Genomic DNA, 25,731 nt, shown 5'->3' on the forward strand with positions numbered 1-25,731 from the left:
ACACAGATAGTAATATTGCTTTGACACCACGGTGAAAAAAGCTTACCAATATTGAGGGATATGATGTCATTGATGTACTTCCTTTCCTTTTGGGTCATTTCAACGCACGATGGCGCCATTGTGAAAAATAGGCTACAACGTATTCAAGGTTTGACACAACGACTGTAATGGTTTGACAGCTTCCTATACATATATTTTTACGCAACTCACCATATGTGATGTAACGTTTAATATACACCCTGTTCAGTCAGATTAGAGAATAATCTAGTCGATTTAAAAACTCAACGTTTAGGTAGCATACCACCATAGCGGTTAAGAGCTTTAGGCCAGTAACCAAAAAGTCGCAGGTTCGAATCCCCGAGCCGGCCAGGTGGAAAAATCTGCCATTCTGCCCTTGAGCAAGGCAGTTAACCCCCAACAATATCTGTTCCCCGGGCGCCGATGACGAGTGAGGCAGAACTCACACCTCTGATTCAGAAGGGTAGGGTTTAATGCGGAAGATAAATTTCAGTTGAACGCATTCAAATGTGCAACTGAGTAGGTATCCCACTTTCCATAAAATATTTATATATTTTAAATGTTTTTTTCCCCAGAGATATTATTTTACACTGAAAAATTAGATTAGTTAAATTCGCTATTACATTGAGATCGTGTGTAACTATAATGGATGGATGATGATTCATCAAAATGTGGTCTCATTCGGTTTTCATCCATGGAGTTTCCACAGAGGCACGCACCATATCTCACGTAGCCCAGCAGCCGGATGCTCTGCAGAACACTAGCCCAGATAGTCACGTGCTGCAGAATGTGGAATTTTAGAGCAGTACTCAGATTTTTCAATCAAATTATGCAAATTAACGACTTTGCCATTAATGATCCGTTATTATGGTTATGGTTCCTTCCATGTGTGAAAATAATATTAAATACTAATTTCAATTTCTGTCCTTAAAAAACAAACATTCGTAGCATATTTTGATTATATTTCTAAACACTCTTGCATATTGATGCATTATCAGGCTCCCGAGTGGCGCAGTGGTCTAAGGCACTACAGACACCCAGGTTCGATTCCAGGCTATATCACAACTGGCCGTGTTTGGGAGTCCCGTAGGGTGGCGCACAATTGGCGCCACGTTTGTACGGTGTTGGCTGTCATTGTAAATAAGAATTGGTTCATAATTGACTTGCCTAGTTAAATAAAAGTTACATTTAAAAAAAAAAAAATCCGCTTTTAGTATCCTCTCATGGTTTGGCAACATCCCCAGTTTCTCTATGGTTTCCATAGCAGCAGCCGTGCCCCAGCAAAAGATCACGTGACGTCATGTTTCCAGGGCGATTAGACCAATGCTCGTGTCACGTGTCTGCTATAAATTCGGAAATTGTATTCTCGGTTTGCACAGACACTGCAGCATCTCCCCTCAAGGTAGGCATGAACGACAAAAAGGGGTTATTATACAACAATAATTGTAATACTTATTGCTTAATATGTGTCTTTGTGTTTTTTGAATGCCGTTGTAATGGTGTAGCAGTAGCTACTTTTGAGCCTCTCCTTTCTCTTTAACATTACAAAGCCAGGAAATAAATGATGGAGGCGGGGAAAATATGCGCCCATGGCCTTGTAATAATTCGCGTTTCAGTACAATTTCTGAAAATATGAAGAAGTAGTTCGCTAACTAATGCATAGCACGTACAAATCTTGTTTATTAAGACACGAGTTGAGCATTTAGTGAGAGCAACAAGAATGCATTATTCATTCATTAGAAGGCAAAATGTGCCGAGGTTACGTGACACAGTAGCTTGAACGATGATGCATTTTGCGGAAGACTGTTGTCAACGAAAATTGTGGCTTCATGCAACATTTAGATTATGTCTTCATGAACCTAAATAGTTGTATCAATTGGTCGGTGTAAATCAAGAGTTCTGGCATAGATGACTGTACAGGAAATCTCAGAAATGTTGCTCTAGCTAGAGCTACGTGCCTCTCACCACATACTCATGATGAGTTCTTTTGATTGCGTCATAGCATTCTAGAACGTTACCGTCGAAATGATGAAAATCTAAACCAAAAATATTTTTTTTGCTAAATTAAGCCGAGACCACTTTTTTGGATGTTGAATTGTAATTGCTACATTCACCGTTTTAATTTTGGGGATGAGATTAATGATTGAACATTAATTGTATTGTTCCAGTGATGTTCTCTCTCTCTCTCTCTGAAGGTGGAAGAAATGGCGTGGTGTGTCGCATCAATGTGCCTACTGATTAGGTTACGCTGTCCGAATTGTTGCAAATTGTATTAGTTGCTAAAATATACATACCTTAATCAAGATGTCAACCGTTTGCAAAGACAGTTACAACAGGTTTCGGCTCGGTGTCACTAAGGAGGATGGAGAGGCAGCCATCTCCAGATGATGGGATGGGCCTTTTTCATCACTGCGATGGTGAAGGTCGTATCATACTGTAAGGTCATTTGACAGACCCGGCCTATTTTCCAGGAGATGCCATAAAGAGTGACTGATTCCCTGCTGCATTAGTTGCCTTGCTCATAAAACACTTATCATATTCTGGATATAAAAGTATTCCTCATCTAAAAGGACAGAAAAATGGCATGTTAGAATTGTTGAAATAATTATATATTTCAAAATGAAGTGATTTCAAAGTTAAAATATGTAATGCACATCATCATCAGTAAACTGCTCTTATCTAGTTTGGCCTGCTGATATGCGCACTGTGTCAATTATCATTCTGGAAGAATAACTGCTAATGACATTGATTGCATAGGCCTAATGTAAACAAGCTGATGATGTACTGGTCAGGTCGTGTGACTACAAATAAGGCCTAATCCTATTTTCCTGCTTGAAAGTGCCTGCAGCTAAGAGACTCTGACTCAATGGCCGTGTTCGAGTTAATCAAAACTGATGTATCATGGGAAAATTGAGACTGACTGATTTACAAATACTATTGAAAAGTTATGTATGATGCAAGTTAATCAGCCAGTCTCAACTTTCCTTTAAAGTCGTCTGCAATGTCGAACACGGCCAGTCTCTTCCTGGGTAAAAAGAGGTGGTTCCCTCAAACTCTACTCCCTCTCTCTGACCTGCTCAATGCGCTTTCCTTTTTTTTGGTATGCACCTTGAGGTTACCATGGAGATATTTCCCCCACCATTATTTACAGTACCCGTGTGTGAAGAAACCTATCAGTGTGTTCTTTATACCTGTATTGGTAGTGCATGGCTGTTGACTCAGTTTTATCTGTGAACACATTGTTCTTTACCTGCCTTATGTAGGCCTATTTTTGTGCAGATCCGGCTTGTATAGCGGTGAGAACTTGGTAAGCACTTCTGATGCAACATGCAGCCCATCACTAGCTGTATAACTGCCTGGGTCAACCACACCTCCTGGCTCAACTAGGCTTGACTTTTGCATTTGATTTGTGCTGACTGAGAGTCCTCTTGATGCTGGGGTTAGCGATAGCTATCGCTGCCCCAAAGATGGCATCAGTAAATGATCACATGGATGTCGTTGTGTTTCTCTCCCCCACCTGCACAGTTCAGGCAGTCAGACAGATCACATGCTGGCAGGGTGCAGGAGGTGGGCCCTCCTTCATCGATTCACTGCAGTTTGATACAACAGTTAATTTATTCATGGCTGTTCTGTTCTGCAGCGGCCTTTCCCTTCTCTGTTAGGTTTCACAGCTCTAACAGAACACAAAAGTACTTAAATGTATTGTCGCCTTGAAGATTTAGTCTGACATGACACAACAGGCTGACAACTTGATGTTCTTTTGTCAGCACAGGACAGGTGACTGGCTTATTATGCATTTAGCAGGTGTCTGGTTTTGTCCAGACAAAGCTGACTACGTTAGTCTATTACTAGGCCTCGATGGAGTGATATTTAGTGGTGTGAGTTGACTGGCTGTCTGCAGTGAGGGCAGTCAAGTGACAGTAAATAGGCAAGGTGCTGAGGCTGGCTGGTCCTGAGGCTTGTGGAGGAGGACTAGATATCATACTGCTCTCTCTGACGACAGCTGTCCAACCATATTAGACTGATAACATTCTCAGATGAGAACCAGGCTATACAGAGGTTAATTGTATGTATTTGAGATTAGCCCACATACTATAGTTTAGCTGCAGGCATTAACATCAGATTATTTCCAAACAAATCAGAATGATCTTGAAAAACATGCTTTTGACCATAAGTGGATTTCTTTTAGGTAATCATGTTTGATGTTTCATAAATACAGAAAAGGTTTGATACATTGATTTACTGAAAATAATATTCTAGATGTAGTTTTGTGTGAGACTTAATGTAGTTTATTTTCCAAAGGGGCGTGGCAGTCAGTGAGCAGGTTGAATGGTGAATACTGAGCGGTCTTCAGTCTCTAGTATCAGGGCCTGCCCCTCATGGCTCAGGTCTCAACAGTGGAAAACTACTGAGCTACAATCAGTACAAGACATGCCTGGGAATGTAGAAAATGCCAGTGAGAGGGTGTGTGTGAGGCAGCACGTTTTCATTCTCTCTCTCTGCTGAGGTTAAGACAGCTTGTAGAGGTCAACAGAGGTTACTGTGTGCTCTCTCTCTTTCTCTCTCTCTCTATGCAAATGACAACACTGGTTTATAGTATATTTGTTGTAATTACATTGTAAATATCTATTTATTATTACCTACAATTACTCAGCCTGCCTCTTGCATCATATTTGCCTGGTTGTGTGTCATTCTTCCTGTGTGCAGCACAGTAAATGGACGTGGTGGCATGACACAGCACTTGCTCAAAATGGCTCCCAGGCTCACCTCTGCTAACAGGAATGGTCTCCATCTGCCTCATCCCTCAACACAGCCACACACTGGTTTTTGCTTTGTTTCTTGATGCCAGCATTTTTGTGAATACCGTAGTAAAGGGCCAACTCGTTCATAAACGCTTCCATATTGAGACGCTCCCACACTGCACCCACTTTATTTTTGTCCCATTGTCTGGGACATTTTCTGCCTGAGTGGGTATCTGTATGCCCCTGGGGTGAATGACCCACTTACTACAGGCACCCTGTTTCTCCCAAGTAATTGGGTTGGTGCTGTAGCTGTGGACCATTGCCCGTCTGGGTGAGCGGAGGGGTGGACGGAGTAGGAGTAGCCCCATAGTAGCCCCTCAGGAGTAGCCCCATAGCACTTGACTGATTGGCTAGACAGACTTGTGACAGACAACTACCATGGTGGATGTTTGAAACAAAGTAGTCATTATTGAGATTTGTTACCCCAGGCATTTTTAATAACTTGCTATGAAATATTATTGTTATGGTGGTCAATATACCTAGGGATATGACGGTCAGGTCATGGAATTTTGGATGGCGGTTATTGGTCAACCAAATGACCGCTGTCACCAGAATAGATATGACGCACATTTTATCCTCTCCTGACTGGTATGTTCTGCTGATGGGAGGGGGGAAATCACCTAGGCAACCAAAGATTAGTTTGCTACAGCATCTTGCTTGTTTCAGAAAGGAGCAACAAAGTTGAATTAAGTTGTAGAGTCCATGTTACAGCAGACAGAGTCAACCGCATGAATGCCCAGCTCTCCTGTTTTCAGTCAGCTGTTCTTTCCAAACACCAAAACATGTAAATATATATACAGTACCAGTCAAACGTTTGGACACACCTACTCATTCAACGGTTTTCTTTTATTTTTTTTCTATTTTCTACATTGTTGAATAACAGTGAAGACATCAACACTATGCAATAACACGTATGGAATCATGTAGTAACCAACAACGCGTTGAACAAATCAAAATATATTTTATACACTGCTCAAAATTATAAAGGGAACACTTAAAAAACAATGTAACTCCAAGACAATCACACTTCTGTGAAATCAAACTGTCCACTTAGGAAGCAACACTGATTGACAATAAATTGCACATGCTGTTGTGCGAATGGAATAGACAACAGGTGTAAATTATAGGCAATTAGCAAGACACCCCCAATAAAGGAGTGGTTCTGCAGGTGGTGACCACTTCTCAGTTCCTATGCTTCCTGGTTGATGTTTTGGTCACTTTTGAATGCTGGCGGTGCTTTCACTCTAGTGGTAGCATGAGACGGAGTCTACAACCCACACAAGTGGCTCAGGTAGTGCAGCTCATCCAGGATGGCACATCAATGTGAGCTGTAGCAAGAAGGTTTGCTGTGTCTCAGCGTAGTGTCCAGAGCATGGAGGCGCTACCAGGAGACAGGCCAGTACATCAGGATACGTGGAGGAGGCCGTAGGAGGGCAACGACCCAGCAGCAGGACCGCTACCTCCGCTTTGTGCAAGGAGGAGCACTGCCAGAGCCCTGCAAAAGGACCCCCAGCAGGCCACAAATATGCATGTGTCTGCTCAAACGGTCAGAAACAGACTCCGAGGGTGGTATGAGGGCCCGACATCCACAGGTGGGTTGTGCTTACAGCCCAACACCGTGCAGGACGTTTGGCATTTGCCAGAGAACACCAAGATTGGCAAATTCGCCACTGGCGCTCTGTGCTCTTCACAGATGAAAGCAGATTCACACTGAGCAGACGTGACAGAGTCTGGAGACGCCGTAGAGAACGTTCTGCTGCCTGCAACATCCTCCAGCATGACTGGTTTGGCGGTGGGTCAGTCATGGTGTGGGGTGGGGTGGCATTTCGTTGGGGGGGCGCACAGTCCTCCATGTGCTCGCCAGAGGTAGCCTGACTGCCATTAGGTACTGAGATGAGATCCTCAGACCCCTTGTGAGACCATATGCTGGTGCGGTTGGCCCTGTGTTCCTCCTAATGCAAGACGATGCTAGACCTCATGTGGCTGGAGTGTGTCAGCAGTTCCTGCAAGAGGAAGGCATTGATGCTATGGACTGGCCCGCCCGTTCCCCAGACCTGAATCCAATTGAGCACATCTGGGACATCATGTCTCGCTCCATCCACCAACACCACGTTGCACCACAGACCGTCCAGGAGTTGGCGGATGCTTTAGTCCAGGTCTGGGAGAAGATCCCTCAGGAGACCATCCGCCACCTCATCAGGAGCATGCCCAGGCGTTGTAGGAGGCCACACACACTACTGAGCCTCATTTTGACTTGTTTTAAGGACATTACATCAAAGTTGGATCAGCCTGTAGTGTGGTTTTCCACTTTAATTTTGTGTGACTCCAAATCCAGACCTCCATGGGTTGATACATTTGATTTCCATTGATTTTTGTGTGATTTTTGGTGTCGGCACATTCAACTATGTAAAGAAACAAGTATTTAATAAGAATGTCATTCATTCAGATCTAGGATGTGTTATTTTAGTGTTCCCTTTATTTTTTTGAGCAGTGTATTTGAAATTCTTCAAAGTAGCCATCCTTTACCTTGACAGCTTTGCACACTCTTGGCATTCTCTCAACCATCTTCATGAGGTAGTCACCTGGAATGCATTTCAATTAACATGTGTGCCTTGTTTGTATTTATTATGGATCCCCCAGCAGATACTCTTCCTGTGAAAAAGCAAAATGAAGGCTTTTTATACTTTTAAAAACATTACAATATATTCACAGATTTTACAATACACTGTGTATGTGTTCTTAACTGACTTGCCTAGTTAAAGATTAAATAAGGGTGTTATATATATATATATATATATATATATATATATATATATCTCAACAAAAAAAAAATCTGTGTCCAGAAATACCCATTTCTGATTGATATGAACTTGAAATCGGCCCTAATTAATTGGTCGACCTCTAATCAATACCTCTCAAATAAAAGTAGTGAAGTCAATCGCTCCTCCACTTTCAGCCAGGAAAGATTGACATGCATATTATTATTATTATTAGCTCTGTGTACACCCAAGGGCCAACTGTAATGCCCTGATCTGAGCCAATTGCAATTTTCCTAAGTCCTTTAAAAAAAAAAGTTAACTTGTGGAGTTTCTTTCTTAATGAGTTTGAGCCAATTAGTTGTGTAGTGACAGGGTAGAGGTGGTATAGAGAAGATGGCCCTATTTGGTAAAAGACCATGTCCATATGACAAAACTGCTCAAATAAGCAAAGAGAAATTACTTTAAGACATGAAACTGTCTCTCATGTGGACCGCCAATGGAATCAAAGACCCAGAGTTACCTCTGCTGCAGATGGTAAGTTCATTAGATTTCACTGCACCTTAGATTGCAGACCAAATAAATGCTTCACGGAGTTCAAGTAAGAGACATCTCAACATCAACTGTTCAGAGGAGACTGCGTGAATCAAGCCTTCATGGTCGAATTGCTGCAAAGAAACCACTACTAAAGGACATCAATAAGAAGAGACTTGCAAGAAACACGAGCAATGGACATTAGACCGGTGGAAATCTGTCCTTTGGTCTGATGAGTCCAAAATTGAAAATGTTGGTTCCAAACACCCATGTCTTTGTGAGACAGAGTAGGTGAACGGATCTCTGCATGTGTCACGCCGTCGTTAAAGGAAGACCAAGGTGCAGCGTGGTGAGCGTACATTTTCTTTTATTTAGTAAAATGTCACCAACAAAAACAAGCAATAACAAAAACGACCGTGACTCTTACAAGGGCTATAGTACCCCTAACAAAGACAACTTCCCACAATGACAGAAGGGAAAAGGGCTGCCTAAGTATGATCCCCAATCAGAGACAACGATAGACAGCTGTCCCTGATTGAGAACCATACCTGGCCAAAACATAGAAATACAAAAACATAGAAAACAGAATGCCTACCCAAATCACACCCTGACCAAACCAACTAGAGACATAAAAAGGCTCTTTAAGGTCAGGGCGTGATAGCATGTGTGGCTTCCGCCGTGAAGCATGGAGGAGGTGTGGGGGTGCTTTGCTGGTGACAGTCAGTGATTTATTTAGAATTCAAGAGACAATTAACCAGCATGGCTACCACAGCATTCTGCAGCGACACGCCATCCCCATCTGGTTTGCGCTTAGCGGGAGTATCATTTGTTTATCAACAGGACAATGATCCAACACACCTCCAGGCTGTGTAAGGGCTATTTGACCAAGGAGGGTGATGGAGTGCTGCATCAGATGATCTGGCCTCCACAATCACCCGACCTCAACCCAATTGAGATGGTTTGGCATGAGTTGGACTGCAGAGTGATGGAAAAGCAGCCAACAAGTGCTCAGCATATGTGGGAACTCCTTCAAGACTGTTGGAAAAGCATTCCAGGTGACTACCTCAAGGTGGTTGAGAGAATGCCAAGAGTATGCAAAGCTGTAATTTTTGTTTGTTTTAATACTTTTTTGGTTACTACATGATTCCATATGTTTTTATCATATTTTTTATGTCTTCACTATTCTACATTGTAGAAAATATGAAAAACCATTGAATGAGTAGGTGTGTCTAACTTTTGACTGGTAGTGTATATATTTTTTATGCTTATGAAGATTATTTTATTTTCATGACGGTCTTCATCAATAACCATCGGTTCAACGTTATTCAATAATTGTACCAGCCCTAAAAATACCATGGCTCATGCTCAATCTTTTGCTTAAATGACACAATCAGAAAAACATGGGCCTACTCTTTTCGGTGTTTGGAACTTAATTTTCACCTGACGTTGTGTCAGTTTTCAGTAGAACAGGCAGAGAATTGGCTGAGTCAGAAGCAGAGGTGGATCCTATAGGCCTTTATAAACAGTGGCCATTTGTGTGTGCTAAGAGTCACCACCATGTTGCCACCAGCCTGCGCCTGTTGAATTCCCCCACAGTTCAGCTCTTAGTTGAGTCGTTTGACATCTTGAGGCATCCAGGACACAAGTCCGGTATTGATTGGTCCTCTCAACAAAGGACTATATTTGTCAGCCCACTTGCGTACTCTTGAGACCAAAAGAGGGGTGGTAGTACTTCAGACAATAGTACACACAGACACAATAAAAGAACCCACCAACATGTTATTTTGTAGACCACAGCAGCCTTGACAAGACAGGTGTGAGGCTTGTCTACTCTATTTTTCTCAAGAAACAAAATGGAGGTGATAGAACTAGTGCAGTGGACTTGATATGTGGATTGGGCCAGACTGCAGCTGAAGGGGGAGAGAGGGAAGGTGTGAACAGAATATAAAGGAGGGAGGAATGTGAGAACGCCATACTAACATGGAGCCTTCTCTGACTGCCTCTCAGCCTGCTTGCCTGTATGATGCCTGTGTGGCAAGGATAATTGAAGATGTCATCAAGTTAGACTGTCAGGCCATCTTTTTAATGTACTTATCCAAACGTTCAATGTTACTGAATATATCAAGCTCCAGACTAGTACTTTTAATTCCCCACTGGTGCAGTGTATGGAGTTGAGGCACAGATGCCATTAATTTGTAGTCAGTGTGACCGCATTAGGTGAGGAGGATTCACTGTGAGCTTGGCCCAGTCGGCTCATTATTGGCCAGTCAATCCAGTCAGCATACGCAGTGCATTCTGGGGCTCTTTAAAAAGACCACAGGCTGGAGGAACAGGCAGATTAGGATAAGCCATCTGGGCAAATTGCGGTGCAGTGGGAGCCACACACACAGGCACACAAACTCACACAGGAACAGATTATCAAGTTGTCTAATGTTGCATCAACCAGATGCAAGGGCAATCCTGTGTGTCCTTTCAAAGACAGCGCTAAGTCCTACCTTGCTGCTGCACAGCAGTCTTACATAGGACTCCCCTCTCCACAGCTTGTAGGCCTCTAAGGAGTTTTTGGTAGGAGGATACTACAGATTCTACGCATATTCAGTAAGGTACGTGACCTTATGACACTAGTCCAATTAAATATGTAGCCTATGTAGTGTTGCATAGCTTACTACACTTAGTTAACCAGGTAAATAAATCTATTGAGGATATTTTTTATTTAACTAGGCAAGTCAGTTAAGAACATATTCTCATGTTCAATGATGGCCTAGGAGCAGTGGGTTAACTGCCTTGTTCATATGTTGCTTTTGCATAACTCTCACGTTATAGCCTACACCCAGACAGTTTGAAACAGGTGCTAGACATTAGACAATCCGTTGGAAAAACCTAAGCCTATTTATAGCTATTTTGAGTTCATTGTCTAAAGTGTTGCTTTGATTGGTTTGAGGTGTTTTAGCCCAAGGGCTTTGTCCACACTAGTCTAGCCTAATGCTCGGAGAGTTCAGTACTAGTTCTGTCCCGTGTATGGATTGTTTCTGTGCTTCCATTTCGGTGACCCTCAGCTCAAAGTGGAAAAGCTAATGGAGGATAACTGGGACTCCCTTCATATAGGGTCATGGCTAGAAGGGATCCAGCTTTTGTCAAATGAACATCAGATTTGACTTTTCGATAACTGATTAGGATAACCTAATTCTCCTAACCTAGTTAAGGTTAGGGGAATGATTAAAGTTGTAAAATAAATCTACTTTTGATGTTAATTTGACAAAAGCTGGATCCCTTCTAGCCATGTCTCTAATATAGCCTATCTGTCCAGGGTCCTTCTTTGGACACTGTTAACAAACCTCCAGACAAGCTTCAATGCCATACAACTCTCCTTCCGTGGCCTCCACAACTGCTCTTAAATGCAAGTAAAACTAAATGCATGCTCTTCAACCGATCGCTGCCTGCCCATCTAGCATCACTACTCTGGACGGTTCTGACTTAGAATATGTGGACAACTACAAATACCTAGGTGTCTGGTTAGACTGAAAACTCTCCTTCCAGACTGACAGTAAGCATCTCCAATCCAAAATTAAATCTAGAACCGGCTTTCTGTTTCGCAACAAAGCATCCTTCACTCACGCCGCCAAAAATACCCTCGTAAAACTGACTATCCTTCTGATCCTTGACTTCAGCGACGTCATTTACAAAATAGCCTCCAACACTCTACTCAGCAAATTGGATGTAATCTTTCACAGTGCCATCCGTTTTGTCACCAAAGCCCCATATACTGCCCACCACTACGACCTATATGTTCTCGTTGGCTGCCCCTCGCTTCATATTCATCGCCAAACCCATTGGCTCCAGGTCATCTATAAGTCTTTGCTAGGTAAAGCCCCACCTTATATCAGCTCACTGGTCACCAAAGCAGCACCCACCTGTAGCACAGGCTCCAGCAGGTATATTTCACTGGTCATCCCCCAAAGCCAACTCCTCCTTTGGCCACCTTTCCTTACAGTTCTCTGCTGCCACTGACTGGAACGAATTGCAAAAATCACTGAAGCTGGAGTCTTATCTCCCTCACTAACTTTAAGCATCAGCTGTCAGAGCAGCTTACCAATCATTGCACCTGTACACAGCTCATCTGTAAATAGCCCACCCAACTACCTCATCCCCATATTGTTATTTCTTTTTTTGCTCCTTTGTACCCCAGTATCTCTACTTACACATTCACATTCTCTACTTACACATCTTCTGCTCACCTGTCACTCCAGTGTTAATGCTATATTGTAATTATTTTGCCACTATGGCCTATTTATTGCCTTACCTCTCTAATCTTACTATATTTGCACACACTGTATATAGATTTTTCTATTGTGTTATTGACTATGTTTGTTTATCCCATGTGTAACTCCGTGTTTGTGTCGCACTGCTTTGCTTTATCTTGTCCAGGTCTCAGTTGTAAATGAGAACTTGTTCTCAACTGGCCTACTTGGTTAAATAAAGGTGAATAAATAAAATAAATATAAAGGGTTACAGCAAGGCTTGGTTATGGCCTAATGATTTATCCTAACTTGTGAGAAGAAGCTAACCACATTTACCTTTCCTTTGAACTGGACATGGTCATGGATTGTTTTATATACCTAAATGTTATTTTAGTCCTGTTAGATTGGACCTCCATGTGCAGCCAAAATCCCTATATGTCATCATGGCAGACTAGGACAAATCAATAGTCTCCTTTTGATGAAAAAAAAAAAAAGTTTGTTTTTAAGTTGAAATTGATTAATAATGGGGCTGTCATTTGGTTTAAATGTCACTTATAGAGCAATACAGATTATGGTAAATATGATGCATTGATAGATCTATAGCCCAGGGCTATGACCTGTTTAAACAGCAATGTTCCTACATTGATATTCACAAGAGTTGGCCACATCAATTTCCAACAAACGTTTGCATCACTGCAAAATGATGAAGCAGGAATTTCCTGATTGTTGCATCACTTTGTGTTAGCCAAGGGTAGTAACTTACTGTTATGCGGTTCATCCTCCATCACGTACCTGACATTGATGTTATTGGCCAACTGTATTTTGCAAGTATTGCCTCATGTGTTCAAACCTCTCCCAACCTCATATTACCTTCAGCATTGCTAACCAACACTTTTTTTGCTAGGCTACATAATTTGGTTGAACATTTATCTTTGGCTTGCTCAAACAGTATGTAAAGACAGAGTTAAACTATAAAGCCTTATTTGTATAGTCTCATCTGTAATAACTTGCTTTGTTTCATATCTATCTTGTTCACACTTGTTCACTATCTTGTTCTGCTTCCTGTGTCTCTGGCTAATGGTCATCTTCTCCCTTCCTCCACAAAAATATCTGACTCCTCTCCCTCTCCAGTCCTTATAGGGCTGATGAGGTTACATATTTGACTATGTTCCAACCCTCCCTCTTTTTGTTTAGTAGACATGTCTGTCTCTCTTACATAACCAATAGCCTCTCTGTGTCTTTAGAAACCTCAACATGCTCCTGTACAGCACAGCCACGCACTCTGTCAGAAATACCACACATGCAGCAGCTTGCCCATAAAGGCATGTGCATATGATCATAATACAGACTGTCACTGAAAACTAGGCACAACCCAAGGCTCATATTTATACGTTTCCATGCAAGTTGAGCTGAGAACAGAAAAGCATGTCTGTGTCCAATCCTCTGATTATGGGACCATTGGAGAAGTCAAAGTAGACAAATAGCCTAGTCTCATATTAAACCAGAAGGTTAAAGTGAAAGGCTGTGTTTTATCGTTCCTTACACACCGCAGCCTCTGGAAAGTAATGAGACTGGCCTGGCACCACAGGCCTTCAGGCTGGTAATACAGTGAGAGCTAACATTGCGGAGGAGAGGAGAGCTACTGATTGATATCGCCTGTGGATTCAGACAGGCTACAAGGGAGGAGCCCAGAATCCAGTGTTTGTTTCATACTGGGCTGGTTTCCCCTGGAGTCGACAAAGGAAGTCCTCTGAATAGGAAGTCTGGGCCTGTTGCTTCAGTTCCTCAACTCTCTGCTCTCTGTCTGGCATGTTAAACAGGCCTGGAGACAATGAAGCCTTCCATAGCCAAGTTAGGGACACAAATCTAGCCTACACCTCCCAGCACGAGGCCACCTAGTCATGCACTACATAGTAGAACAAGTGTTTGACTTAGCTAACTGCTGTTATGTAACTGGACAAATTAAACTTTTGCACTACTTTCTCTGCTGTTCTAGGAAAAAATATTTGATAGCAGATTCTAGGGACTGTGCTCTGTGGGAATAGACGGCGTGGAAAGCTGTACATTTGCAAGACTTTGCTGTTTCTACAGAGAGGGACACTTGTTGCAATACGCTTCCTAATGTTTTCTAATATCTTCTTGTTTCAGGTTCACCACCACAACCCAATCAACAGCAACTATGTCAGACCTCTGTGTTGGAATCAACGGGTGGGTATTATATTCACCTCTAATATACAAATTGTTGCATATTTATCAAAAAAATGGGTTAAACACTGCCATTCAAAAAATGGGAAATGCACCAACAGAAGACATCCAGGCCCAGCTAAGACTAGTTATGTAATAATAACAGGCTATGAAGCAATATAAAGGTGCAAAGCAATTGCAAAACCCATACACTGTAAACCAGCACCACGTGTATGGTGTAAATCACATTTGGGAGCAGCAAACAATGAACTCTGAACAGACATTGGTCGTTTTCCTATGGGTATCTGTCAGCCCCCACAGAGCTTGTGGTTGTCATCGGGGGCCAGTTGCACCAGTTGGGTGTTAAAGAAGTTGGCCTTAAATGCTAGTTTGGGCATAGCTACGTCCAATTTTGGGATCAGAATTTAGTCGTAGCTAAGTCCGGCGTAAGCAATGGCCGTTCATGAGATTTGATGCTTCATAATGATGGTTGCTAGGCTGTTACCATCATGACAGTTCTGAACTTTGCGAGGCACGTCCCATCACTTCGCAAAGCCCACCACTATGCATGCATGTTTTCTAAACCACATCTGGATGGGTCAATCAATAATTACTGTGGGAATGAATATCACTAAATGATAAATATTGGCATAAAGTAGGCTAATATAAATACTTTAAAGTAACGCTGTGTGTGGTCAACTGTATTTTCATCACAGTTATGGTTGGGACAGTGCCATCTCACTGCTCTGAGACAAGCATGGGGACTCGTCTTGATAAATCAATCAGATTTTTGTTTTTACTGTATCTCCATTTGGATATTTGGTGACAATTAGGCTGGGAAAATGTTAGCCAAGTTGAGGTGAGTGTTCATGATGATAATCTTTAATCTAGTTTGCTCATCTAATAGTGTTATCAGAACATTTTGCTAGCATGTTATGTAGCCTACACTGGCCTAGTATAACAGGGGAATTATTTTGCTCTTCACTGGCGTCGAGGCCAAGGCTATATCCCCATGAAAAGCCTTTGACTTGTCTGCTCAATCAATGTGATTTTGTTTCACTGAATCCCCGTTAAATACAGTATTTGTTTATTTGATCTCTGGTTGGGCAAATAAGTGGAGGTTGCAGCTCATCTATTCGTTTGCTAATATCTGATCAGACACATTTAGCATGGTCTGTAGCATAAGTCAAGTGTATAATTGACTCACTCATAGGCAACTCAAAAAGCCCGCAGAGGTTGGGAAATATGAACACGAGACTCGCATCCTTTTGAAAATGCCTGCTCCCTACTAGGTGTAGAATCTCCGCCCAGGCATAGCTCATAGAAGGGCTTACACCCAGGTGGTGTAACAGGTATCATTTTTAGGTCCGGCGTAGAGCACGTTTGTAGAGTAACCGGCACCAGAAGGTGTGGTGTTGAGGGGAGTCAGTAGTGTTAGATGGGAAGAGGAGGACAGCACTGTTAACAGATAATGAGGATTACACTGTAAACCAGCACCCCAAGGAAAGCACGCCAGCGCACATATAACACAGTCACACAACTAAGTACACACACATTTCTTCACTCACCACATGTGTAAATCCTAACTCAAAATATTTTCATTTAGCATCTGGAATTTTTCACAGCAGTCCCAATACACAGAGGCCGGACGAGGGAATTTTACGTTTTTATGGGAGCAATCCCATGTCGCCCTGTGTCTGTACTGAATCCAGTCTTTCCCTCTCTGTCCAGATTTGGCCGTATTGGCCGCCTGGTCCTCAGGGCCTGCCTGCAGAAGGGAATCAAAGTCGTTGCCATCAACGATCCCTTCATCGACCTGCAGTACATGGTGAGTCTCTTTCAGTCCCTCAACCAACAGCCTTCATACAATATGGCACCCTGCCAGATCAAGCTACCTGTGTGCTTATGTGGTAGTATTTATTGTAAAAACGCACCAATATCCCCATCATGTGTAATGAACTGATAACCTTGATGTTCTCTGACATTCTCTTTCTCCACAGGTTTACATGTTCAAGTATGACTCCACCCACGGCCGTTACAAAGGTGAGGTGAGCATGGAGGACGGGAAACTGATTGTGGACGACCACTCCATCTCCGTATTCCAGTGGTGAGTGATGACATCATCACATGTGCTTGCCTGTATGTGTGTGTGCGAGGGCCACTGGAACAGCGTTTCTGTACGTCTGAGTAAAGTTCCATTCTATGGGGCTAGGTTGATTTTGGGATTCAGCGTGTGTGTGCCCCTTTCTCCCTGGCTCATAGAGTATTACCTCAGTGGTCTGTAATCCCGCTGGCTATTATCTCCTCAGTGTTGCTATCGGCCTTTGAGGGCTGGCGCCACCTGTCTTAAAGGAAATATTCACCCATTTTGAATGTTACTCCCAAAAGTTCCAACGGAATAGACATTTAAAATGTCATGTTGTGTCTATGTAGTGTTGTAATGATGTTCAAATAGTGAAAGTACAAAAGGGAAAATAACTAAACATAAATATGGTTGTATTTACAATGGTATTTGTTCTTCACTGGTTGCCCTTTTCTTCTGGCAACAGGTCACAAATCTTGCTCCTGTGATGGCACACTGTGGTATAGAGGTCGACCGATTAATCGGAATGGACGATTAATTAGGGCCGATTTCAAGTTTTCATAACAATCGGAAACAGGTATTTTTGGACACCGATTTGGCCAAATATATATTATTATTTTTTACACCTTTTATTTATTTATTCTTTATTTAACTAGGCAAGTCAGTTAAGAACACATTCTTATTTTCAATGACGGCCAGGGAACGGTGGGTTAACTGCCTTGTTCCTGGGCAGAATGACAGATTTACACCTTGTCAGCTCGGGATTCAATCTTGCAACCTTACAGTTAACTAGTCCAATGCTGTAACCACCTGATTACATTGCACTCCACGAGGAGACTGCCTGTTACGCGAATGCAGTAAGCCAAGGTAAGTTGCTAGCTAGCATTAAACTTATCTTAAAAAAATCAATCAATCATAATCACTAGTTAACTACACATGGTTGATATTACTAGTTTATCTAGCGTGTCCTGCGTTGCATATAATCGATGCGGTGCGTATTCGTGAAAAAGGACTGTCGTTGCTCCAACGTGTACCTAACCATAAACATCAATGCCTTTCTTAAAATCAATACACAAGTATACATTTTTAAACCTGCATATTTAGCTAACAGAAATCCAGGTTAGCAGGCAATATTAACCAGGTGAAATTGTCACTTCTTGTGTTCATTGCACGCAGTCAGTGTATATGCAACAGTTTGGGTCGCCTAATTTGCCAGAATTTTACGTAATTATGACATAACATTGAAGGTTGTGCAATGTAAGAGGAATATTTTGATTTATGGATGCCACCCATTAGATAAAATATGGAACTGTTCCGTATTTCACTGAAAGAATAAACGTCTTGTTTTCGAGATGATAGTTTCCGGATTCAACCATATTAATGACCTAAGGCTCGTATTTCTGTGTGTTATAATTAAGTCTATGATTTGATAGAGCAGTCTGAGCAATGGTAGGCACCAGCAGGCTCGTAAGCATTCATTCAAACAGCACTTTCATGCGTTTTGCCAGTAGCTCGTCGCTGTGCTTCAAGCATTGCGCTGTTTATGACTTCAAGCATATCAACTCCCGAGATGAGGCTGGTGTAACCGATGTGAAATGGCTAGCTAGTTAGCAGGGTGCGCACTAATAGCGTTTCAAACGTCACTCGCTCTGAGACTTGGAGTGGTTGTTCCCCTTGCTCTGCATGGGTAACGCTGCTTCGAGGGTGGCTGTAGTCGATGTGTTCCTGGTTCGAGCCCAGGTAGGAGTGGGGAGAGGGATTGAAGCTATACTGTTACACTGGCAATACTAAAGTGCCTATAAGAACATCCAATAGTCCAAGGTTAATTAAATACAAATGGTATAGAGAGAAATGGTCCTATAATTCCTATAATAACTACAACCTAAAACTTCTTACCTGGGAATATTGAAGACTCATGTTAAAAGGAACCACCAGCTTTCATATGTTCTCATGTTCTGAGCAAGGAACTTAAACGTTAGCTTTCTTACATGGCACATATTGCACTTTTACTTTCTTCTCCAACACTTTGTTTTTGTATTATATAAACCAAATTGAACATGTTTCATTATTTATTTGAGGCTAAATTGATTTTATTGATGTATTATATTAAGTTAAAATAAGTGTTCATTCAGTATTGTTGTAATTGTCATTATTACAAATAAATTGTAAAAAACGGCTGATTAATCGGTATGGGCTTTTTTTGGTCCTCTAATAATCGGCATCGGCGTTGAAAAATCATAATCGGTCGACCTCTACTGTGGTATATTAGTTTATCAAAACTGGATTTGTTTTCGAATTCTATGTGAGTGTGCAATCTGAGGGAAATATGTGTCTCTATGGTCATACATTTGGCAGAAGGTTAGGAAGTGCAGCTCAGTTTCCACTTCATTATTTTGTGGGCAGTGTGCACTTAGTCTGTCTTCTCTTGAGATCCAGGTCTGCCTACAGCAGCCTTTCTCAATAGCAAGGCTATGCTCACTGAGTCTGTATATAGTCAAAGCTTTCCTTAATATCTCTCTCTCTCCCCATTAGTATGAAGCCCCATGAGATCCCATGGGGTAACGCCGGTGCTGATTACGTCGTTGAGTCCACCGGAGTCTTCCTCAGCATTGACAAGGCCTCTGTAAGTAGCAGTACCCAGACACACAGAAGACACTGACACCCGTGTGTCCCCGTCAAGCACTGAGAACTATAGCGCTCACCAAGGCCTTGCAACAGCCAAATAAGTAACCCTAATGTACTTTGTCAAAATAAACCTATGAAACTCGAAAGACTTTATCAACAGTTCTCAAGTGTATTAGGACCAGTCAGATCTAGGCACAAACATTAAATATGGTGTGCGTGCAAGATTTGAGACTTTCTCAATGTGTTTTCTTTTTTGTTTTCATAGTCCCACATCCAGGGTGGTGCCAAGCGGGTGGTTGTGTCTGCCCCCTCCCCCGACGCCCCCATGTTCGTCATGGGAGTCAACGAGGACAAGTACGACCCCTCCAGCATGACCATCGTCAGGTGAGTCCCTTTATTCCTGACCAATACATGCATGATCAAAGGGCGAACTCTTCACAAGAATAGTCAACCTTTAATAACGCTAGTATAATTTATTTATCTGAGTTGGTGACCTATTGTAATTCTCTCTGGTCATCCACAGTAATGCATCTTGCACGACTAACTGCCTGGCCCCCCTGGCTAAGGTCATCCACGACAACTTCGGCATCGAGGAGGCCCTCATGGTCAGTTTTTCTTCCATTAGACTATCTGTCCATGCATCTTCATGACCATCATGCAGGGAGCATCTGAATGTCTTTTTGTCCTGTGATCCATATTGACACATCCGCTGACGCTATGGAACCCATGCTCATCTTTCCCTTTTTCTCTCTCTCTCTGCTCCTCCTCTCAGACCACAGTCCACGCCTACACCGCCACCCAGAAGACAGTGGACGGCCCCTCTGCCAAGGCATGGCGCGATGGCCGTGGTGCCCACCAGAACATCATTCCTGCCTCCACCGGAGCTGCCAAGGCTGTGGGCAAGGTCATCCCTGAGCTCAACGGGTCAGTAGATGGGGTGTGTGTGTGTGTCACAGGAGGCTGTTTGGAATGACATCAAACACATGGTTTCCATGTGGTTGATGCCATTTAATTGACTCCATTCCAGCCATTATTATGAGCCATCCTCCCCTCAACAGCCTCCTGGGGTGGGTGTGTTTGCATACATTTATGTGATTGTGCCTGCTACTTATCAAAGATGCTGAATGCAAATGTGTGCTTGACGAAAAAGACTGCTTATATAAGTGCTGATGTGAGCCTTCTCTCTGTCAGCAAGCTGACTGGCATGGCCTTCCGTGTGCCCGTGGCTGACGTGTCAGTGGTGGACCTAACCTGCCGCCTGTCCCGGCCCGGCAGCTACGCTGAGATCAAGGAGGCTGTCAAGAAGGCCGCCGAAGGACCCATGAAGGGATACCTGGGGTACACTGAGGACTCTGTAAGTTAATTACAAAATATGTATGTCAACATGAAAGATGAGCACAGGTGGCAGTAGAGCTCAGTTTAACTGGCAAATATATGATGTGTTATTAGCAAGTTGTAGTTTAAAAGCAGGGCTCCTAGATTACATAGATCTCTGTATACTGCAGCTGTTCTGTTGGTGGGTTTCTCACTTTTCATATTTCCTGTCCCACCAGGTTGTGTCTTCTGACTTCATTGGAGACACCCACTCCTCCATCTTTGATGCTGGTGCCGGTATCTCCCTCAATGACAACTTTGTCAAACTCATTTCCTGGTAAGTTCCTCCCTTGGAATTAGAGTAAATATTCTGCATTCTAATTCTATAGTTTCTCCCCTGCTAACGCTGGACCCCTTTTTGGTTTTTCTAAGCCCTCAACTAAACTATGACTCCATCTCTGTCTGTCTGTGTTTCCCCAGGTATGACAATGAGTTTGGCTACAGCCACCGCGTCGCTGACCTGTTGCTGTACATGCATTCTAAGGAGTAACTGTCCGGCTCCAGAAAGCTGCAATGGGACCCACCCCCCCTTTTACATGCACTCACACCCTCCAGTGTCACACCCCTAGTACCCCCAGCCCTCCACCACTCTCTACAACACAACTTAGTCTCTGTAGTAGGCTGTGTGTACGAGTATTTGTTTTTCCCTTCATGAAAAAGTCCCACTTTGAGACTGTTTTGACTTGACAGTATGAGTTTCTGTGTCTTCCCAGAGCATTGCCGTAGATGTTTCCATACTGGCTGTTACCATGTAATGTTGGTGTTAAAGATTTCTAGTTTAAGAGTCAAGTGAGAAAGACAAGCTATTGTAACTAAAAAAAATAATACTTCTGTAGAATCTTTACAAATGTCTTTGTCTTGCCTTGTTGTTGTTCATGTTTCCTGTTTGCCAGTGTTATAAGAACATGTTTTCACACAATGGCAAATAAGTCGTCATCTGCATTCAAGATAATCAACAGGATGCAGAACATGAAGGTGATGCATTATAAAGTGACAATTGTATGATAATGTGTTTGTAACATTACTGACAGGATTAGACTTAATTTGATGCACATTTGCATTATTTGAACATCACAGTTTGGTGAAAATTATATTGAAACAAATGTTATTCCCTAAACTTCAGTTTTAATAGCTGATGCTTTAGCCAGGCCACAGTTTTAATACTATGCTGGAACAAAAGTCTGCATACCATGTTGGTACCTAGGACCAGGAGTCAAACATGATTGATATTGAATTCGCCAATCTGGTTGTGCACATTGCACTGGATGACTTCTCAGACAGGTTTTCTGCCAGAATTTATTGGGTGTAAGGCTATGGAACTGACAGTTTCTCAGTCAAATGTCAACTCTCCATCAAGGACATATGCATTCTGAAAGCTATCTGGAAGTCCACTATTGCAATTTAATTTATCCTGCCCTAACGGGAATCGCAGGAGACTTCTAGTGGCGAATATTGTTGCACAATAAGGTAAACCAAATGACTGGTGGTATGTTTTCTGCATTCAACACTGTTCACATGAACAACCACAACACCCATTATTTTGGAATGTCATTATAGCATGGTTGTACATTTTTAAAATATTAATTAGACTAGCCTAGAGTACTGCACATGGTGGATGCCTGAACGACCATAACGAGCTTTAAAGGTCCAATGTAGTCATATCTCAATATCAAATCATTTCTAGGTAAAAATTAAGTACCTTACTGTGATTGTTTTAATTTAAAACCAAGTGTTTCTTAGCAAGAGCAGACCAAAACTTCATACCACCAAAAGAAGTTGACATTTCAGGCTGTCTTTTCAAACAGCTCTTACACTAAAAGGGCATTGTCATAATTTGACCGTTTTCAGAGTGCTATTCCAAGCTCATAGTTTGGACATATTTTTCAAACAATCACGTTTTTGACTGCACTGGGCCTTTAACTCAATGACGTTAGACTACTACATATAGTGTAGCCCTGCTGCCGCCAGATGGCGCTATTATTGCTTACGTCGTTTGTTAGTGGCGAATAGCGCCTACTAGTGGATGTCCAGGCTAGCTATAGTGCTGCAAATATCCTTAAACTTATAAATTGTCATTAGTTGTATTTGTCATGTCAACGACGATGCAGGAACTATTTACTCATTCCATGAACAACAAAATCCACCGAGTTTTTAAACATTTTCATACTAAACAATCTTTGCAGAAACTGCCGAAGTCCTGCTCTGCAATTATTACGGTTAACAATGATGACTCCGTTTGCTTTACAAGACCCTCTTTGAGTACTTGTCCTAAAACGCTAGCAAACTAGCGGAGCGATAGGATCGGAGACATCAAGGGATAGTGGAATCATTTAAAGGTAGGTTTCCGAGTCGTCACTAGTTACCACAGCCACAAAGTTATTTACTTTATCACCTACAAGTGCAGTGGACTGTAAATATCAGCACCTCTCATACTATATAAACTGCATTAGATTAATTTGTTAGTTGACCCTGTACATTTAGCTACTGAACATGTATTTGTGTATGATCTGTTCACTAGCTAGTCACCCTTATTGGGCTCCCGAGTGGCGCAGCAGTCGAAGGCACGGCATCTCAGTGCAAGAGGTGTCACTACAGTCCCTGTTTCGAATCCAGGCTGTATCATATCTGGCCGTGATTGTGTGTCCCATAGGGCGGCGCACAATTGGGCCGGGGTAGGCCGTCATTGGAAATAAGAATTTGTTCTTAACTCACTTGCCAAGTAAAACATATATATATATATAGTAGAGGGTGAAATGTAATCTACATGGAAATGTGAGCAGATTGAGAGGTCAGCCAATCAATCCTCCTGCCACTCTAGGCAACCATGTTCAAACCATTCTAGTGTACAGATGCGTCTTTCTCTATCCATATTATAGATCAGAATACAATGCATTCTGGAGATGTGTTCAAGCAGGAGCTACCTACCTATTTGTGCAGCTATGCAAGGTGAGCATTGACTGTCCAAACTGTCTGTTTTCTGAAAAGCAATAAAAGTATCATCATTCTGCATTGGGATGCAGACTAAAAACTGCTTGATTACTAATGTAGCCTACTAGTTATTAGTTATTACTAGTTAATATGTATCCTACTAAGGCGGCAGGCAGCCTAGTGTTTAGTAACCAAAAGGTCGCTGATTTGAATACTCGAGCCGACAAGGTGAAAATGTGCCCTTGAGTAAGCCAGTTAACCCTAATTTGCTACAGGGGCGCTGTAATACTATGGCTGACCCTGTAAAACAACCCATTTCACTGCACTTATCCTGTGTATGTGACAATAAAAAATAAAATGAACAATGTCTCTGTTCCAGATGCTATTTCTAGCCACTTTCTTCCCCACATGGGAGGGAGGAGCTGGTGTGTATGACTTTGTTGGTGAGTTTATGAAGGCCACGGTGGACCTAGCAGACCTTCTGGGCCTGCATCTGGTCATGTCCAGGAACGCAGGGAAGGGAGAGTACAAGATCATGGTGGCAGCGATGGGATGGTCCACAGCAGAGCTCGTTATGTCAAGGTACATTCTCTTTCTCTATCTTTCTCTGTCCCCCTGCTGTTTCTCTTTCAATCTCTTTGGGTGCATTCCAGATTCACATTCATTTCTGTGTAGATTATAGTCATTCACTACCCAAGCTCACTAGTATATTTGCCATTATGTTTATTTGCAATGCTGTCTCTTGTATTTAATCCTCTTGCCCTGTCATCCAGGTGTATACCTCTATGGGTGGGTGCCAGAGGCATTGAGTTTGACTGGAAGTACATACAGATGAGCTTTGACTCCAACATCAGCCTGGTAAGTCCCCTTGCACTGACACTTATACTGCTGAATCAAATAGACATTTATTTTGACTTCCAGTAAATACTTAGATAATGAATACTCATCAACATTACATTTCCTGTGTAGGGCTTAGAAGATGTATAGTTTCTAAGGAAATTCGGTGTCGCCTTCTAATTCAGGTGCACTATATCGCCATGGCAGCAGTGGTGTGGATGTTCACGCGGTACGACCTCCCGAAGAGCTTCCGTCTGCCTGTGACTGTACTGCTAGGGCTGTGTGTATACAAGGCCTTCCTCATGGAGTGAGTATCACGTACTTCAATGTACCCAGGGAAGGGACCTGTGGAACTGCATACTGTAGAAATGGTCATCCTCACAGAGCTGGTTTTCAGCTCATAGTGCTCATCTGTTCTGGGGAGGGAACTGAAGTTTTTCTGTACACCGCTGGAGGTCATTATAAACACTGATAGCTACAGTTGTGTACTGGTCTGGATGACCAACCCCTATTTTTCAAAAGAAACAATACATTATTGAAATGGTACTGAAAACCATAGCGCCTCCAAATTCATGTCATAATCCATCGTGATTATATGATGTTAGCAACAATCAGTTACATAGTAGTCAACAATTGACATATTGCTATCAAACATAGCTACACATCTACTCATTTTCTCCTCTGTCCTCTAACTTCTCTCAGGTTGTTTGTCCATGTGTTCCTGCTGGGGAGCTGGACAGTCCTCCTGGTGAAGGCGGTGCTCACTGGATCCATCTCCCTCTGTTCTCTTTTCCTCTTCGTCACACTGGTGCACAGTAACTGAGATTGGCTGCGACCCCAAACAAAGAGGGTCTTTAAAACACACATAAACAGGGCCTTTCAACCAGACTTCGCCTGTAAAGATTAATTTTGTATCACACAGAAAGAGGGCAGGAATGTGAGCATTCATGGTTTGACTTTTTTAATGTTATGATACTACTTTTTTATGTATGATATATTATTGTGCTGAATTAGTACGGTAGATTGAGTATTTATAACAAGTGGATGAAAGTGGATGCCTCTTAAGCGTTGTAGTCCAGTTACTAAACTACTTTGACATCTAAGCTGATGGTACAATACTGTTGTTACTCTGTGTGCTCACCTGCATTACTGCAGACATGAAAGAGATGAACTTAATCTCATTCGACATGATGAAATACAAATGTTGGTGCACTTGTCACATGACTGAAGCTGCATAATGGCGTACTTATGTTGTCGTAAGATTACATAAATCATGGTAGCAGTGGGTTATCCTACTCTATGGAAATTTAGTGAGGTGTGAGTGAATGGCCAATAAATGACTTCATATGCTA

General features: G+C 42.3%; 2 protein-coding genes across 4 annotated transcripts; both read left to right on the plus strand.

Moving 5' to 3' along the window:
* Window positions 1-1,320: 1,320 nt before the first annotated feature.
* Window positions 1,321-21,616, plus strand: gapdhs (glyceraldehyde-3-phosphate dehydrogenase, spermatogenic). Of its 2 annotated transcripts, none has more exons than XM_021596798.2 (11): window positions 1,321-1,420; window positions 14,497-14,556; window positions 16,264-16,360; window positions 16,533-16,639; window positions 19,148-19,238; window positions 19,506-19,624; window positions 19,764-19,845; window positions 20,013-20,164; window positions 20,432-20,594; window positions 20,794-20,891; window positions 21,035-21,616. In XM_021596798.2, the coding sequence occupies exons 2-11, from the start codon at window positions 14,528-14,530 to the stop codon at window positions 21,102-21,104; spliced, it is 1,008 nt and encodes a 335-aa protein (XP_021452473.1). In that variant the 5' UTR covers window positions 1,321-1,420; window positions 14,497-14,527; the 3' UTR covers window positions 21,105-21,616. The 2 variants fall into 2 exon arrangements, with proteins under 2 accessions (XP_021452473.1, XP_021452472.1); XM_021596797.2 differs by lacking the exon at window positions 1,321-1,420 and adding an exon at window positions 2,366-2,454.
* A 459-nt stretch (window positions 21,617-22,075) lies between these two features.
* LOC110519928 (transmembrane protein 147) lies at window positions 22,076-25,731 on the plus strand. Of its 2 annotated transcripts, XM_036970248.1 has the most exons (6): window positions 22,076-22,950; window positions 23,491-23,560; window positions 23,922-24,124; window positions 24,316-24,400; window positions 24,565-24,686; window positions 25,082-25,730. In XM_036970248.1, exons 3-6 carry the CDS (start codon window positions 23,922-23,924, stop codon window positions 25,200-25,202), a joined length of 531 nt encoding a protein of 176 aa, XP_036826143.1. In that variant the 5' UTR covers window positions 22,076-22,950; window positions 23,491-23,560; the 3' UTR covers window positions 25,203-25,730. The 2 variants fall into 2 exon arrangements, with proteins under 2 accessions (XP_036826143.1, XP_021452474.1); XM_021596799.2 differs by having other exon boundaries at window positions 22,076-23,560; window positions 25,082-25,731.

This window comes from Oncorhynchus mykiss, chromosome 3, assembly GCF_013265735.2.
Source record: "Oncorhynchus mykiss isolate Arlee chromosome 3, USDA_OmykA_1.1, whole genome shotgun sequence".
In the NCBI taxonomy this organism is placed as follows: domain Eukaryota; kingdom Metazoa; phylum Chordata; class Actinopteri; order Salmoniformes; family Salmonidae; genus Oncorhynchus; species Oncorhynchus mykiss.

Coding starts and splice junctions, on each gene's coding strand:
- gapdhs (XM_021596797.2), top strand. CDS start 2,381: ATGGAGAGGCAGCCATCTCCAGATGATGGGATGGGCCTTTTTCATCAC. Junction 19,846..20,012: donor GCATCGAGGAGGCCCTCATG/GTCAGTTTTTCT, acceptor TCCTCCTCTCAG/ACCACAGTCCACGCCTACAC. Junction 20,595..20,793: donor TGGGGTACACTGAGGACTCT/GTAAGTTAATTA, acceptor CTGTCCCACCAG/GTTGTGTCTTCTGACTTCAT.
- LOC110519928 (XM_021596799.2), top strand. CDS start 23,922: ATGCTATTTCTAGCCACTTTCTTCCCCACATGGGAGGGAGGAGCTGGT. Junction 24,125..24,315: donor GCAGAGCTCGTTATGTCAAG/GTACATTCTCTT, acceptor CCTGTCATCCAG/GTGTATACCTCTATGGGTGG. Junction 24,401..24,564: donor TTGACTCCAACATCAGCCTG/GTAAGTCCCCTT, acceptor CTTCTAATTCAG/GTGCACTATATCGCCATGGC.